Source organism: Triticum aestivum, chromosome 2A (genome assembly GCF_018294505.1).
Source record: "Triticum aestivum cultivar Chinese Spring chromosome 2A, IWGSC CS RefSeq v2.1, whole genome shotgun sequence".
Taxonomy (NCBI): Eukaryota; Viridiplantae; Streptophyta; class Magnoliopsida; order Poales; family Poaceae; genus Triticum; species Triticum aestivum.
Genome location: NC_057797.1, coordinates 777,130,263 through 777,143,831, shown reverse-complemented (window position 1 = coordinate 777,143,831; position 13,569 = coordinate 777,130,263). Strand labels below are relative to the sequence as shown.

At 48.8% G+C, this 13,569-nt stretch overlaps 1 protein-coding gene across 1 annotated transcript; it reads left to right on the top strand.

Moving 5' to 3' along the window:
- Nucleotides 1-1,364: 1,364 nt before the first annotated feature.
- Nucleotides 1,365-12,252, top strand: LOC123191155 (disease resistance protein PIK6-NP). Its single transcript, XM_044603941.1, has 11 exons — nt 1,365-2,186; nt 3,929-5,801; nt 5,892-6,113; nt 6,340-6,418; nt 6,725-6,792; nt 8,880-9,203; nt 9,378-9,629; nt 9,746-10,159; nt 11,554-11,862; nt 12,019-12,092; nt 12,185-12,252. The coding sequence occupies exons 1-10, from the start codon at nt 1,414-1,416 to the stop codon at nt 12,088-12,090; spliced, it is 4,386 nt and encodes a 1,461-aa protein (XP_044459876.1). The 5' UTR covers nt 1,365-1,413; the 3' UTR covers nt 12,091-12,092; nt 12,185-12,252.
- Nucleotides 12,253-13,569: the final 1,317 nt, after the last annotated feature.

Below are 13,569 nucleotides of genomic sequence, written 5' to 3'. Positions count from 1 at the left end.
AAACTGATGTACATGCCCTTATCACCAACTTAACATCGATAAGTAGGGAGCATGAACGGAGCAAACACACTTCTGTAATTGAGCCTAGCAACTGACATTCTATAGGCGCAGCCAATGGTAATGAGCTCCGCTTCCGCCCTGGTCATGAGGATCCATCGGCCGCCGAGGACGCCATCCGGAGCAGGTTGAAAAGGCAAAGAGGGGCGCACGGGGCAGCAGATAGGGAGGGGCCGGTGCCATCGTCCGCATTGTGGCGCCGCGCGACGGGGGGGGGGGGGGGGGGGGGCAGCACGGATCCAGAGCTTCCGCTTCCGCCCTGGTCCCGCCACGACCGGCATAGCGCGATGCGGATGGGGACCTCGTCCACGTTGTTCGGCTCTGCATTACACAATGGTGACTCCTAGTATGCGGGCTCCTCTCCGCCAGATCTACCGTCGGATGATGCACTGCCAGAGCCTGATGTAGATCGGAAGGGGAGGGGATGGGGATAAGAGGAGACGGTTAGTGCAGTGGGGTGGAGTGTGGTTTGACTGCGATCTAGAGTTTGTTCAAAGTAGGGATATTTGCAGGGTCCTGTTGGGCCAAGGTGGGCCAGTCCGACATGATGGATGTGCCCAGATGCGTTCGTGCCTCCCTATACCCATCAAAGATTTGGGCTGGTTTTGAGGGATGCTCGTGAGACAGGACGTCCGTGGCCGGTTCGAGGAGGCCGGTTGGGTCACAGTTTTGTGATTGACCGGCCCGTCTGTCCGATCCATTTGGGGGTCCTGTTGCAGATGCTCGAAGCTGAACCTTCGGCGTACTCCAAAGTCTGCGACAAAGTCACTGAATGCTTGGCCTTGTCGTGGGCTCCATCATCCCGTGTGGAAGGACTGGCTAAGGAAAAATATAGCTAGGTCGCAGGCACGTGAATTCAGAAGATTTTTCCTCTTAGACCAGCGAGGCAAGGAAGTGGCCTTGGAGGCTTGGATCCAGATCTGGTCAACCAAATGTTTTTGGCTCGAAACGCTAACCATCACTCGTATCTTGGAATATCTTATTTCTAGATAGCTATTAGCTAGCTGCCTAGCTCCACCAGCAGCCAATATATATGTGTGTGTACACGAGAACGGAATTAAGAGCCAGGCAGCCTTGCTATGTACTGTACCTAGCAAGAGCTTCTCAAGGGAAGGAAGTAGAGAGAGAGAGAGCAATAAGAAAGGAGAGAAGAAATAGTCTAGCACGCACCTGCAAGAGAGGTTGATAGTTTTCCCCGAAAGAGAGAGAGAGAGAGAGAGAGAGAGAGAGAGAGAGAGAGAGAGAGAGAGAGAGAGAGAGAGAGAGAGAGAGAGAGAGAGAGAGAGAGAGAGAGAGAGAGAGAGAGAGAGAGAGAGAGAGAGAGAGGGGGGTTGATAGTCCCCCGCGCGCTCGAGCATGGCCTCGGAGGCCGGCTCAGCGGTGCTTGGTGCTGTTGTGCGGTCTCTTGGGAAGCTGCTCAAGTACGAGTTGGGCCTGGCCAAGACCGTGAAGAATGGGATTACCAGCCTCCAGCGTGAGCTCCGTTGCATGGACGCTTTTCTTGGGGATGGCTCCGGCATGCCGCCCCACCAGCTTGAATCACAGTTGCAGCTCTCGGCCCGCGAGGAGGTCCGGGAGCTGTCGCATACCATTGAGACACGCCTCCACTCCTTCCGGGTGCGCATCGAGTCGACCGAGGGCTCCCGTTTTGATGTCATGAGAAAGGTGAGGAAGCTGAAAATTAAGCATGACATAGCCAGTTACATCAAAGATACACAAATCATGGTTAAGGAGATGCGTGATCGGCATGCTCAGTACCGCTCCATGAGTTCCCGGGAAAGTACTTCCAGACGGAAAGGGGACACTCGGAGATTTGCCACGTACACCAGGGAATCTAACCCTGTTGGCATAGACGGGCCAATTGCCGATCTGACCGAAAAGCTGTCCAAGATCGATCATGTCTCCATTGTTGGGATGGGGGGGCTGGGCAAGACCACCCTTGCTCGAGCTCTCTATGACAAGTTGAAAGGGCGGTTCCATTGCGGGGCTTTTGTTCACTTCGGTCAGAGCGCTGACGTTGAGAATGTTCTGAAGGACATCTTGTATGAACTTCACATGGACAAATATGGCAAGGAACCAAACATACACCAGCCAATCAACCGGCTGCAAGATTTCATGCTGGATAAGAGGTACGCATGCATATACAGTTATTCTCATCGATGTTTGCTAGTCATCTACATATAGAAAAGAAATAAATAGAGAGATTATAAATTCATAACAGCACATATGGTTTCCCACATATAAATGGTGAATAATAAATCTACTGTAAAGATTACATTCCCATCAATCATGTTCATATATTAGGTGGGTTATTCTTTAACTGAACTTTTAACAATTATATATACATCTGTGGTGGTGATGTGGTACGTACATGTGGACAGTAAATCTTCTCTAGTATTAATTGCTTATGTGAGTTTTAGACTATATATATATATATATATATATATATATAGGCTTGCCATATATAAAGTGACACTGTAGATTCATTAAAAAATAACTTCTAAAATTTATTGTGATGCCTCTTATAATACCATGTTAAGAATAACACTAAGGGCATCTCTAACCGATCCCTTATAATTTAGAGAAGTATACGGCCGAGTACAGGAGTATATTTGCTCCTCTAAAAAAGTGTGGGTTCTAACCAAACTCCTAGATTTTACTCCTTAAAAAACTGAGCACAAATCTGATTTAAACTACTTCATCAAACTTGATTCGTACTCGATTCAACCACTTACATAAAGTATTTTACATAACATTAAATGAAATTTAAACTAGATTGCATGGGGCTGGTGCCCTCGCCTGCTCCGCAACCACCGCCCCCGCCCCGCCGCCACCGCCCTCACCTTCTTCGTCGCCGTCGGAGACGGAGCCATCGTCGTTGCTGGAGCAAAGGTCGATGGCCATCACCGCCCCTACTTGTAGAGCCCGTACTGCCGGTGCTCCTCCTCGACGCGCTCCGGGTAGAAGCGGCGGAGCTCCGCCATGTACTCCTCGTCGGCACGCTCCGCCTCGAAGTGCTCGTAGACCTCCCTGTCTTCCTGGAGATCACGTGCGGAGACCACCCGAGGGTCGACGGGTGTCAACTATGACAGGCCGTCAGGGAAGTTGAGTCGCGCCTTTGCGTCGTGGAGGCGCACCGACATGATGTCGTTCTCCCATGTAGCCTGCCCCGCCAATTGGAATGACCCTATCAAAATCTGCTCATGGGTTTCACTGTCGGTGATCTCCACCACCCACTTCACCCACACTAGCTATTGCATGCCGAGGTATTTCCTCCGCGGAGCCGACGGCGGTAGCACGTCGGGAAACCGGGACGCGTCGCTGGGGGAGGAGGACGCACAACCGCGACCACGGGCTTAGGTCAGCATGTGGCCGCGTGGATCGGCACTTCTGATCGGCGGCGGGATGCGGTGGCAGTTGGATCCGATCATTTTGGGCGGCGGGGCGACATTGAAGTGGATGCGGGGGCATGCCAGCGGAATGGATAAAGGTGAAGCGGTGTGAGTGAGGAATTTTTACGACAACAGTGCGCAGCCGAGTATATTTAAGGGTGGGGGTGGCCGCAGAGTAAAAATATCCTCCTCTAACACTTTTAAGAGATCAGTTTGGTGCATGTTTGAGGACAAAAAGTGAAATTTTACTCCTCTAAGCGGTTAGAGATTGGTTAGAGATGCTCTATATGTCTAACTTATAAGCACTCAAATGCCATTAGATAAACATTTTAGAAAGAACCTGTGTACTGACTTACTGATAACTCCCCAATCTCTGTATTCCTATCTTTCCCACCTTCTCCCCTACATTTTGAGTTTAATCAAGCAGATTTTTGTTTCATGATCATTCATGCAAGCCACTTGTCTTCTTGTATGAGTAGGTGCTTAATTGTCATTGATGATATGTGGGATGAGGGAAACTGGAACTTCGTCAAAGGTGTTATTAAGGATAGTGCTGGAACTAAAATCATCACCACGACTCGTAACCTTAAGATTGCCGAAGAAGTTGGTGGCGTTTACTTGATAAAACCACTTTCTCCTGACAACTCCAAAAAATTACTCCGTACCAAAGCTGAAGCTGAAAGCCATAATACTGAATTTGATGAAGTGTCGGATAAAATTTTGCGTAAATGCGGTGGTGTGCCAATAGCTATCACTATGATAGGTAGCTTTCTTGCTAATAATAAAAGCAAGGGGTGGCATGGGGCGTATGACTCTATTGGTTTTGATGAGCACAAGAAGGACGGGGCATTCGAGCACATAAGAAAGGTACTGTCCTGTAGCTATTATAATCTACCCTACGATATCAAGAAATGCTTGTTGTACCTAAGCCTTTTCCCAGAAGATCACTGGATCGAAAAGAATATGCTGATATGGAGGTGGGTAGCAGAAGGCCTCATTTCTGATGGGTTATTTGAGACTGGAGAGGCCCATTTCAGCGAACTAGTAGACAGGAGCATCATCCAGTCGGCAGTGAGCCCTCGTGATGTGGGCCAAGGTGGTTGTCGCGTCCACAGTTTGATGCTTGACCTCATCCGTGACCTGTCAAGTAGCAAGAAGGAGAACTTCGCCACTGTGCTGGGCATGAAGCAGGAGAGCACATCTGAAACCGTACACATTCATAGATTAGCCATCCACAAAACAAGCGTAGCTCAAAATCAAAATACTAGCCTGGAAGTGGGGGAGGTGCTGTCATTTTATGCCAGCACGTGTCCCGGTAGTAGCTTTCCCCCACTCTCGAGGTTTAAACGGCTCCGTGTAATAGATCTGGAAGATTGTGATTTATCCGTCGAGGATTGCAAACTGAGGCACCTCGAGAAGTTGGCTGGGCTGGGGTACATTGGGCTTGTCGGCACCCATGTGACCGAGCTCCCGAAGAAGATGGGACGCCTCAAGTTCCTACAAACACTCGACGTGACGGCAACTGGCCTCAGTGAGCTGCCATCATTCATCGAGGATCTGAAGAAACTGAGGTGCCTGCGAGTTGGCAAGGGCACGAGGATCATGGGCCGGATAGGGGAGCTGACGTCCCTGGAAGAGCTGTGGCTGCACTCGGCTGACAAGTCCCCGGGCTTCGTTATTGAGCTCCGAAAGCTGACCGAGCTGCGGGTGCTGGTGATCCACTTCGACGAGATTGATGATGGTATGAAAGAGGCGCTGGTGGAGTCCCTGCATCAACTGGAGAAGCTCCAGGTCCTACAAGTCTGGTCAGACACAGAGGAGAAGGTCCCCCTTGGCAGCTGGGAAGCTAGCATGCCCTTCCCGCAGCTCCGCCAGCTGTTGTTGTTCGGAGTCATCCTACCCAGGCCGATGTCGTGGATCCACCGCTTGTTTGTGCCGAAACTCTCCAAGCTACTGCTGCAGGTGGTGGTCTTGGAGAAGCAGCACCTGGAGATCCTCGGGCAGATGCCGTCGCTCCACTCGCTCTACCTCCACAGTGAGGATGACAAGTACCGGCTGTCATATACCGCCAACAAGAATGAGTTCAAGGTGTTGGAATACATCAACACGAACATAGAGTTGATATGCGGTGACGGGGGGCTACCAATGATCCAGGAGCTGGAGGTCGGCGGCATCAGGGCAGGAAGGGACGTTGGCCTGCGGGGGAACATGCCTCTACTCCAGAGGGCCACCTACCACCTCGACTGTGTGGCCCGCCTCCCTCTCCGGGTGCGGAAGGCAGAGGAAGAGCTACGGCAGGCGGGGAAAGCACACCCCAACCGTCCCGAAATCACCATAAGGAGATGGAACAACGTACGTTCTTGCAACTTACATCCCTCATCTCTCCCCTTTCACATAAACTGAGGCCCCGTCTAATTTCTGGTGTGTGCATTTTCGGTCCAGGTCGTGACGGAGATATGGCCCAAGATGGAACAAATCCAAGGGACCTCCCTGAGGCTTGTGAGGCCCTCATCCTCGGAAGAAAATATATTTCTAGATAATAACCCTGAAAGTTTAAAGCAAATGTCGGAAGATTTTGCCCGGCTTGAGCTAGACAACCCTATCGGAGCACCACCGGCCCTCAGAGTGGATGACGCTACAGATGCCACAGGCTCTCCATCTCAGGTAATAAATCCGGTAGGTCAGCAGATTTCAAAAATTACTTTACTGGGTCTTCGTCAGTGAACTGAACCCGCTGCATTCTGGAAGACAACGATTTTAAATTAAAACTACACTGATGCTGCAAGTGATGTGGCAGCCCCATTGTCATCGTTCAGTTCATTAATAGTCTAACTCTTTCTGTAGCATCTGCATTTTTGCGCTGATCGACTATTTTTAACCACACACGCAGGGAGCAGCTCTTATCGAGTTCTATTTTAAGTCCATGCTCAAGGTCCATGAGGATATTACTGACATCACGCGAAATGAGGGTTTGTCCAGTCCCGGCTCTACCTCCTCTTCTAGTAGGACGTTGGTTTTCAATTCTTAGAATGACGCCATTCGCGTTATGTCCTTCTCATATACTCCCTTTGTTCACAAATATAAGATGTTTTGTAGATTTCAATATGAACTTCATATGGACTGAAATAAGTGACCAAACACACTAAAACATGCCAATAACTCGATATAATTCCAATTAACAAAAAAGTTAGGACATCTTATATTTGTGAACAGAGGGAGTATATCTCAATTTCTCCAGTTGACACTCGTTTTATCCTCCGCTATATATGGTTCAGACGCAGACGCAAACGCAAGTTCAGAAGGAAACGATGGTGCAGGTCCCATTGGTGAGCTGCTGCCTGAGGTACCACTAGCAAATTTACATGCATGCATCATCATCAGTAGCGTTAAGATCTGTACTAGCCGGTAGCCGCGTGCGCGTTGTTATTTCAGCCTGCATCTCAGTTGCTGTCCATGCATATATATGCACGATCAGGTCGACGCCGAAAGCGTGCCATGCTGGCTCAACAGCCCGGATGGAGTCGCTCTTTCGTCGAGGGTGGCAGTTGAGTTAGGGATGGGTCATGTTGCCTTTGCTAGACTATTTGAGAAGTGCCAGCGGAACCCTAATCCGTTAGCAGTGGTAACAGATAAATACACATCCTGTTTGGTTTGACTGGACCGTAAATAGATAACATGGTATCAAATCGCAGCCCTATGTGAATTTGATTACGCCCAAAATACTACTATGTAATTAGAATCTGTATCTTGGCACACGATGTTTTCTCCCACGATGTGGTCTCCTCCGCATAAAGCTTCGTTGGCTCCACGACAACGCACACTCCCTAGGATATGATACAAGGGCTGTGGGGGCATTCCTTGGCAAAAAAAAAATAAAAAAAGTGGCATTTTTTTGCACTACATGGCAATTTTCACTTTCAATCATGGCAAGTTTTGTAAAGTTGTCATGGAAACTTTAGTTGAAATTGCATGGAAATTCAAACATTCGTTGGCAAATCGCTCCCCAGGAATGTTCCCCAGATATTGCGGTCCTTTTTTAGGGACCGTTGCCATAGCTCTCACTGCCTCAACCGGCGGCACAACGGTCGGAACCAATGATGGCAAGCACGGGCTACAGCACCATGTCTGCCTTGCCCCGTCCTATGTGTCGCCGCCTCGATGTTACCCCCGCAACCTCTGGTCTATGACATGGCACAAGTCGACTTTGGCTCAACTGTCGGGCTGGCGCAGCGGACTGACACTGAGCATGGTTTTTAGTTTTAGTTACAGAAAATTTTTGGTGCCAACCAAATTCATCACAATTCAGTGAACTTCGGTGATTTTGGTTTGTATTTCGGCCAAAGGACCGAAATATTCACTTGAATTTAGTTAAATATTTGATTTTTTATAAAATAATTGTTTTTTAACTAATGTGTACCACTGAAATATTTTGGCTGAAAGGTAAATATGTCAGTATCCACTGAAATTCAATGAATTCCATCAAAATCTCATTGAAAGTGAAAACCATGACGCTGAGTTCCAGTCCCGGGGTCTTGGACATGGATACCGGGGTACCCCGGATGGTGGTCCGCTTGGTTGGCTCCTGGCGGACACCATGGCGGCGCGGATGGCCTTACCTCTTGGTCGTGTGGATGGCGAGAGGTGGTGTAGTGGGTGGCTCGGGCGCGCTTTCTGTCTTCATGGTGGCGGTGCCCTGATCCGGATCTGGAGTTCTGTGCTCGGCGCGCTTGCCCTGAAGACCTCGTGGTGACGCGGGGGAGCTGCCGAGCGAAAGCTCTGCGCTTTGTCGCCGCCGCCGACGACGCTTGTGGGCATCATATCTTCTTGAAGTCGTCGTGGTGCTCCTCTCCATGTCCGGGTCCCGGGTGAAAACCTATGTCTGTTGTGGACTCGGCAACGGCGACGCATAGCGCCGTTCTCCCTTCTGGGGGCGTTGTCGTGGAGCTTAGGTGCTATAGGGTTTAGCATGGTGTTGTACTCAGTTCCTCCTGTACTCTATTTCGGCAGCGTAGTCGCATGCGTGCTGTGTGTTCCGGTTATCTTGGGATCGGCATGTTTGAGGGCAACCCCATCTCCTTGTATCATTCGGCCGTATACTCTGCTTGGTTGGTGCTTTATATATAAAGCGGGGCGAAAGCCTGTTTTGAGCAGAGTTCCAGTCCGATGTTGCTGGTCCCAATCTACGACCAGATTGGCTTGGTACTAGTCAAACTCTACATGAGAGATGACGTCGCACTCCTGCTGCTCCTCATGGTGGCCGCAGAGCACGAAGGAATTGACTAACGTTACACTTTGCAACCAAACAAGTTTCAGTTTTGTTCCATTACGTTTAGACTGACGAAGTAACTTCATTGCGTTTACTCATTTGCGTTGCTTATCATGGACCAAACACCTTAATCTTTCGTTGTCCATGCATGTATGCACACTCAGCCCGACGCCACCGGCACTTTGCTCTCCGCTGTGCTCTCCTGGTTCAACAGCCAGGATGGAGCCGCTAAAATGTCGAAGAAAGCTGATATGCATGGAATGGATCTCGTCGCTTATAAGAGAATATGGAAGAAGTGCGTGCTGAACCCCGAGTTGATTGCAATCATGGACAGCGTGGTGCACGAGAATGAAGCTTCTGAATACGTGCGGCTCCACGAGCAGCTGATGGGCCAAGAAATCCTGGATTATATGGCCGGACACGACATCGACGAGCCATCCTCCCCGCCTGGATATGTTGGTAGTAGCCCTGAGCCACTGCCACCTAAGGTACCATTAACAACCCTGCGTGCAGCATCTGTAGCCTTAGGATCTTTACTAGCCACTAATAATCACTGCAACAAATCACGGTAACCCCAACAGCTAAAGAGTATTGGAAGATACTTATTTAACTTTAGAAAACACATCATTTTTTGCCGTTGTCCACACTCCACACTCATGCAGGTCGACGCTGACAACATGCACTCCTGGCTCGTCGGCATGTATGGAGCCGCTCATGTGTCGGCTCTTATGTCGAAGGGAGCTGCTAAGTTTGGAATTGATCCCACTGCTTTCGAGACAATGTGGATGAAGTACGTGCTGAACCCCGAGCAGGTTGCAGACATGGACAGCGCGGTGCAGAACCATGACGGTTCTGAATTCAAGCGGCTCATAGCGCAGGTGATGGAGGCAGAAAACTCCAGGCCACCACCTAAGGTACCGTACCATTAACAACCCTGCATCTGTAGTGTTTGATCCGTGCTAGCCAGGCGTCATTACTTCAACAGCCTGCATCTTAATCTTTTGGTGTTCATTCATGTATGCACACTCAGCTCGACATCTACGACACTTTTATCCTCTGGCGTAACACCACGGATGGAGCCGCTGCTATGTCGGAGGGAGCTGCTGAGTTTGGAATGGATCCCGCTGCTTTTGAGAGAATATTGAAGAAGTGCATGCTGAACCCCGAGTTGATTCCAGCCATGGACAGCGCGTTGCAGGACGATGACGGCTCTTGGATGGAGCTGATGAAGCAGCTGGTGGAGCCAGAAACCATGCATTATTTCACCGAGCAATACATGGACGGGCCATCCTCCACGCCTGGATATGCTGATGATGGACAGGCCGATGGTAGCAGTAGTGGCCAAGATGGTGAGAAGGTCTCCAGGATGCTGAGGCAAGTGTTGCCGACCGTGGAACAGGTCCTTAAAGCTGGTGCGAGCAGTAGACAGCCTAGCGCAGCTCAGGTGAGCCATCTCACGTGTTTAACATATACAGGAGTTCGCCACTAACTGTGGCTCTTCTACTTAGGCCAACTCTAATCGATCCCCTAAAAGTTAATAGAGTAAAAGTCTTAGTAGAGTATACTAAGTTTTGGCCAATCCCATAAACTTAGCGAAGTAAATTTTTTTCATTCGCATTTTGATTTCGGCCGCCGAAACACATGTCTTTCTTTCTTTATTTCATCCAACGACATTGGATTACACAATAATTCACCATTTCTTTGCTAGAAGAGCAAGACCAAAGAAAACAAGAATCACAATTAGACATTTTACAAGATATCCAACATCCATAATTGCGCCCACTACTTTGATTAATATCTTCTCGATGCCTTCATTGTTGATCTGCGGATTCTCGATCTTGCATACTTCATTCTTCTTCTTTGATGCTAAAGAAGTAGATGTTGCTTCCTCTCTAATCTCACATCTAGTCCCATGTTTAGCCTCCTAGCAACAAGTGCAAGAACATCTACTAATTTTCCTACTATGAATAGATCGAAGTACTCTTCTTCCCAATACCAAAACGAGCATCCATCATCCTACACACATAGATGAGCATCAGTGAGCTACCGAAATTGAACCGAGTCATGTGAAAAACAGAATCAAAACAAGCAGATAACCCATTGTTTCTGCATCTGATGAACACCCATCCGGGATATTGCGGAGTGGTACAAACTCGGCGCACCACTTGCCGTGTGCAGTCATCACACTGTATGAGCATTAAGCACAAGCTGGTGAGCCGTTGCACGAGCGCCGAGCCCGGGCGATGGTCGGCCATGTATTTTCCGGCGAACCAACGACGGGAACGATTAGAGTAGCTAGAGTAAGAGCCGGTACCTGCATGCGGCGCGGAGGCTTTGTCGGGGTTGTATGGGCCGCTTCCCGGTCAATCTATGGCAAGGCGCCGGCAGCAGAAGATCCCCTCGATTTTTGGCCGGCGGTGGGACGAGGAGGTGGTGGAAGACAGCGGCGGAGGCCTACAAGTCTTCCCCGGCGACCGGCCGGTGCCGGCGGGGGGGGGGGGGGGGGGGGGAGGAGAAGGAGAGGCAGCAGCCGCGCTGTTTTACTTGGCGGAGCAATGAGGAAGTAAAAATAGGGAAATTTCTAAGGAGAAGAGTAAAATTATACTCCGTTTGGCCGAATTGGGGATCGGCTAGGTGCCGGTTAATGGAGTAAAAAGATAAATATACTCCACTAACTGGTCCTCCACTAACCGGTTATAGGGGATGGGTTTGAAATGCCCTTAATTACTCTTCAATCTCTAACTCTGTGCATTATCTGTAACTTCTGATCTGTACTAGCCGCGCATTGTTACTTTACACTGCATCTCACTTGTTGTCCATGCATGTATGCACGCTCAGGTCATTGCCGACAACGAGCTCAACTATGGAGGACCGGCTGATGCCAGCGGCATGCTCTCCGGTTTATCCAGTAGCCCGGCCCACGCAGCTCAATCTGATATGATAGACGTCGTAGCAAGAAGCACTGCTACTGTGGCGCAGATTATACAAAATGGTGAGAACTCCTTGACGATGTTCAACTGGAATGAACGACTCGCGGCCTTGGAGAAGGCATCTGCTGCTGGTGAGAACTCCTCGACGGTATTCAACTTGAATGAACTAAAGGAACTGAACGAACTGATCGCAGCCTTGGAGAATGGCCCATCTCAGGTAAGCCATCTCATTTAAGATACTATACAGGATCACATCGCCATCAATTTTGGTTATTCCGTTTATCTTCTCTAACGGTATGCATCGCCGTGCTCGGCGTTGGTTCATTACGACACGCGTCAACACTAACTTCTCATGCATATGCCACTCCACCAGCGGAAACAATGTCAGCGACGAAGAAGGCGGAGGCGTGCAAGCAGCCTTAAAAATCATCCCCGTGCGTCCTGAAGGTCCAACCATCGTCTCGTAGTCCATTTCGATTTAGATAATCTGGATCGGCCTTTTGTAACGGCCACATACTATTTGCACCGATTATTTTCAGGTTGATGATGCTTGGTCGGCCTCCGGACTTATGAGCGAAAAAAAAAAGCAAAAAAGAAAAATATAAAAGCAAAAAAAATCTAAACCCCAAAAAAGCAAAAAAATGTTTTATTTAAAAAAATGAAAAACGCAAAAAGGACATATTTTGGGAGGGTGGGTGGGGAACTCCGCCTATGCCATTTGCATAGCCGGTCCCAAGCCCGGATAAAAGGAGGAGGGGCCAACCGTATGTTAATTTAGAGCGTAATAATGTGTTGTATTGGCTAAACCATTTTATAGCACAACTCCAACTTCCTGTAGAAAGAGTAACTATAACAAACACCGAATATGATTTCTCCCAGTAATTCCCAAATAAAAAATTACTCTATTTTAAAAAAACTGTGTGGGTGTTTTTAGAGGGTAACTGACTCCACTTTATTTAATAAAAAACGTCTGCAATCTCCGCCGCTACTACATGCAAAATGCAATCCGGCGGTGATTAATCTGCATGTGTGTTGGGAAGAGGGTCTCAGCTTGAGGTCAAATCCACAGTTCAACACGACAACACGGACAAGTGGTATAACAACTCACCCTCTCTTTCTTTTTTTTACGAGAACTCGCCCTCTCTTTATTAGCATGAAGGAGTTGATCCCTTCTTTTGTGACAGGAGGAAATACACCCAGACCACGCCGGGATAAGCCGAGTGTGTTGGGCAAGTGCCACGCATGATGAGGACAACATTGCGCGCAACCGCAGTGCGTTGCATTGCAGACAAGTCGGCGACCATGCGCCCACAAGCACCCCTGGGCATGCATGCTGGACAAGATAGCGAGCAGGCATCGGTGCACGATCTTGAGCATGAAACCTACTCCTCCGTTCCTAAATATTTGTCTTTCTAGATATTTTAAATGACTACTACATACGGATGTATGTAGACATATTTTAGAGTGTAAATTCACTCATTTTGCTCCGTACGTAGTCACTTGTTGAAATGCCTAGAAAGATAAGTATTTAGAAACGGAGGGAGTAGGCAACATGGCGAGCACACATCAACTAGTGGTCCCAGGCATGAACCCATATGCAAGATGGAGATGTTGCACCCCGGCGCGCGGCTCCCCTCGAGTAATATATATATGGCGAGCGTACACCTACGTTCAATCCCAAGTAAGATGGCGAGTGCGCACCTGCATGCGACCCCAGCATAAAGCTCTGGCAAGAAGACAGCATGTCATGCGGTGTCTGTACAAACTAGAAAAAAGATATGTCTAAGCATATGCCTTAGGATAGGGCATCAGATTATAAATTACCGCAAGTGTTACGATGTGATCAGGATAAGAGTAAGATCATAAACTGCCTAGGGGCAGAAATGAAATTTCACACGTGCCTCTCAAGCGTATAAATAAGAGA

Coding starts and splice junctions, on each gene's coding strand:
- LOC123191155 (XM_044603941.1), top strand. CDS start 1,414: ATGGCCTCGGAGGCCGGCTCAGCGGTGCTTGGTGCTGTTGTGCGGTCT. Junction 6,793..8,879: donor TTGGTGAGCTGCTGCCTGAG/GTACCACTAGCA, acceptor ATGCACACTCAG/CCCGACGCCACCGGCACTTT. Junction 10,160..11,553: donor GACAGCCTAGCGCAGCTCAG/GTGAGCCATCTC, acceptor ATGCACGCTCAG/GTCATTGCCGACAACGAGCT.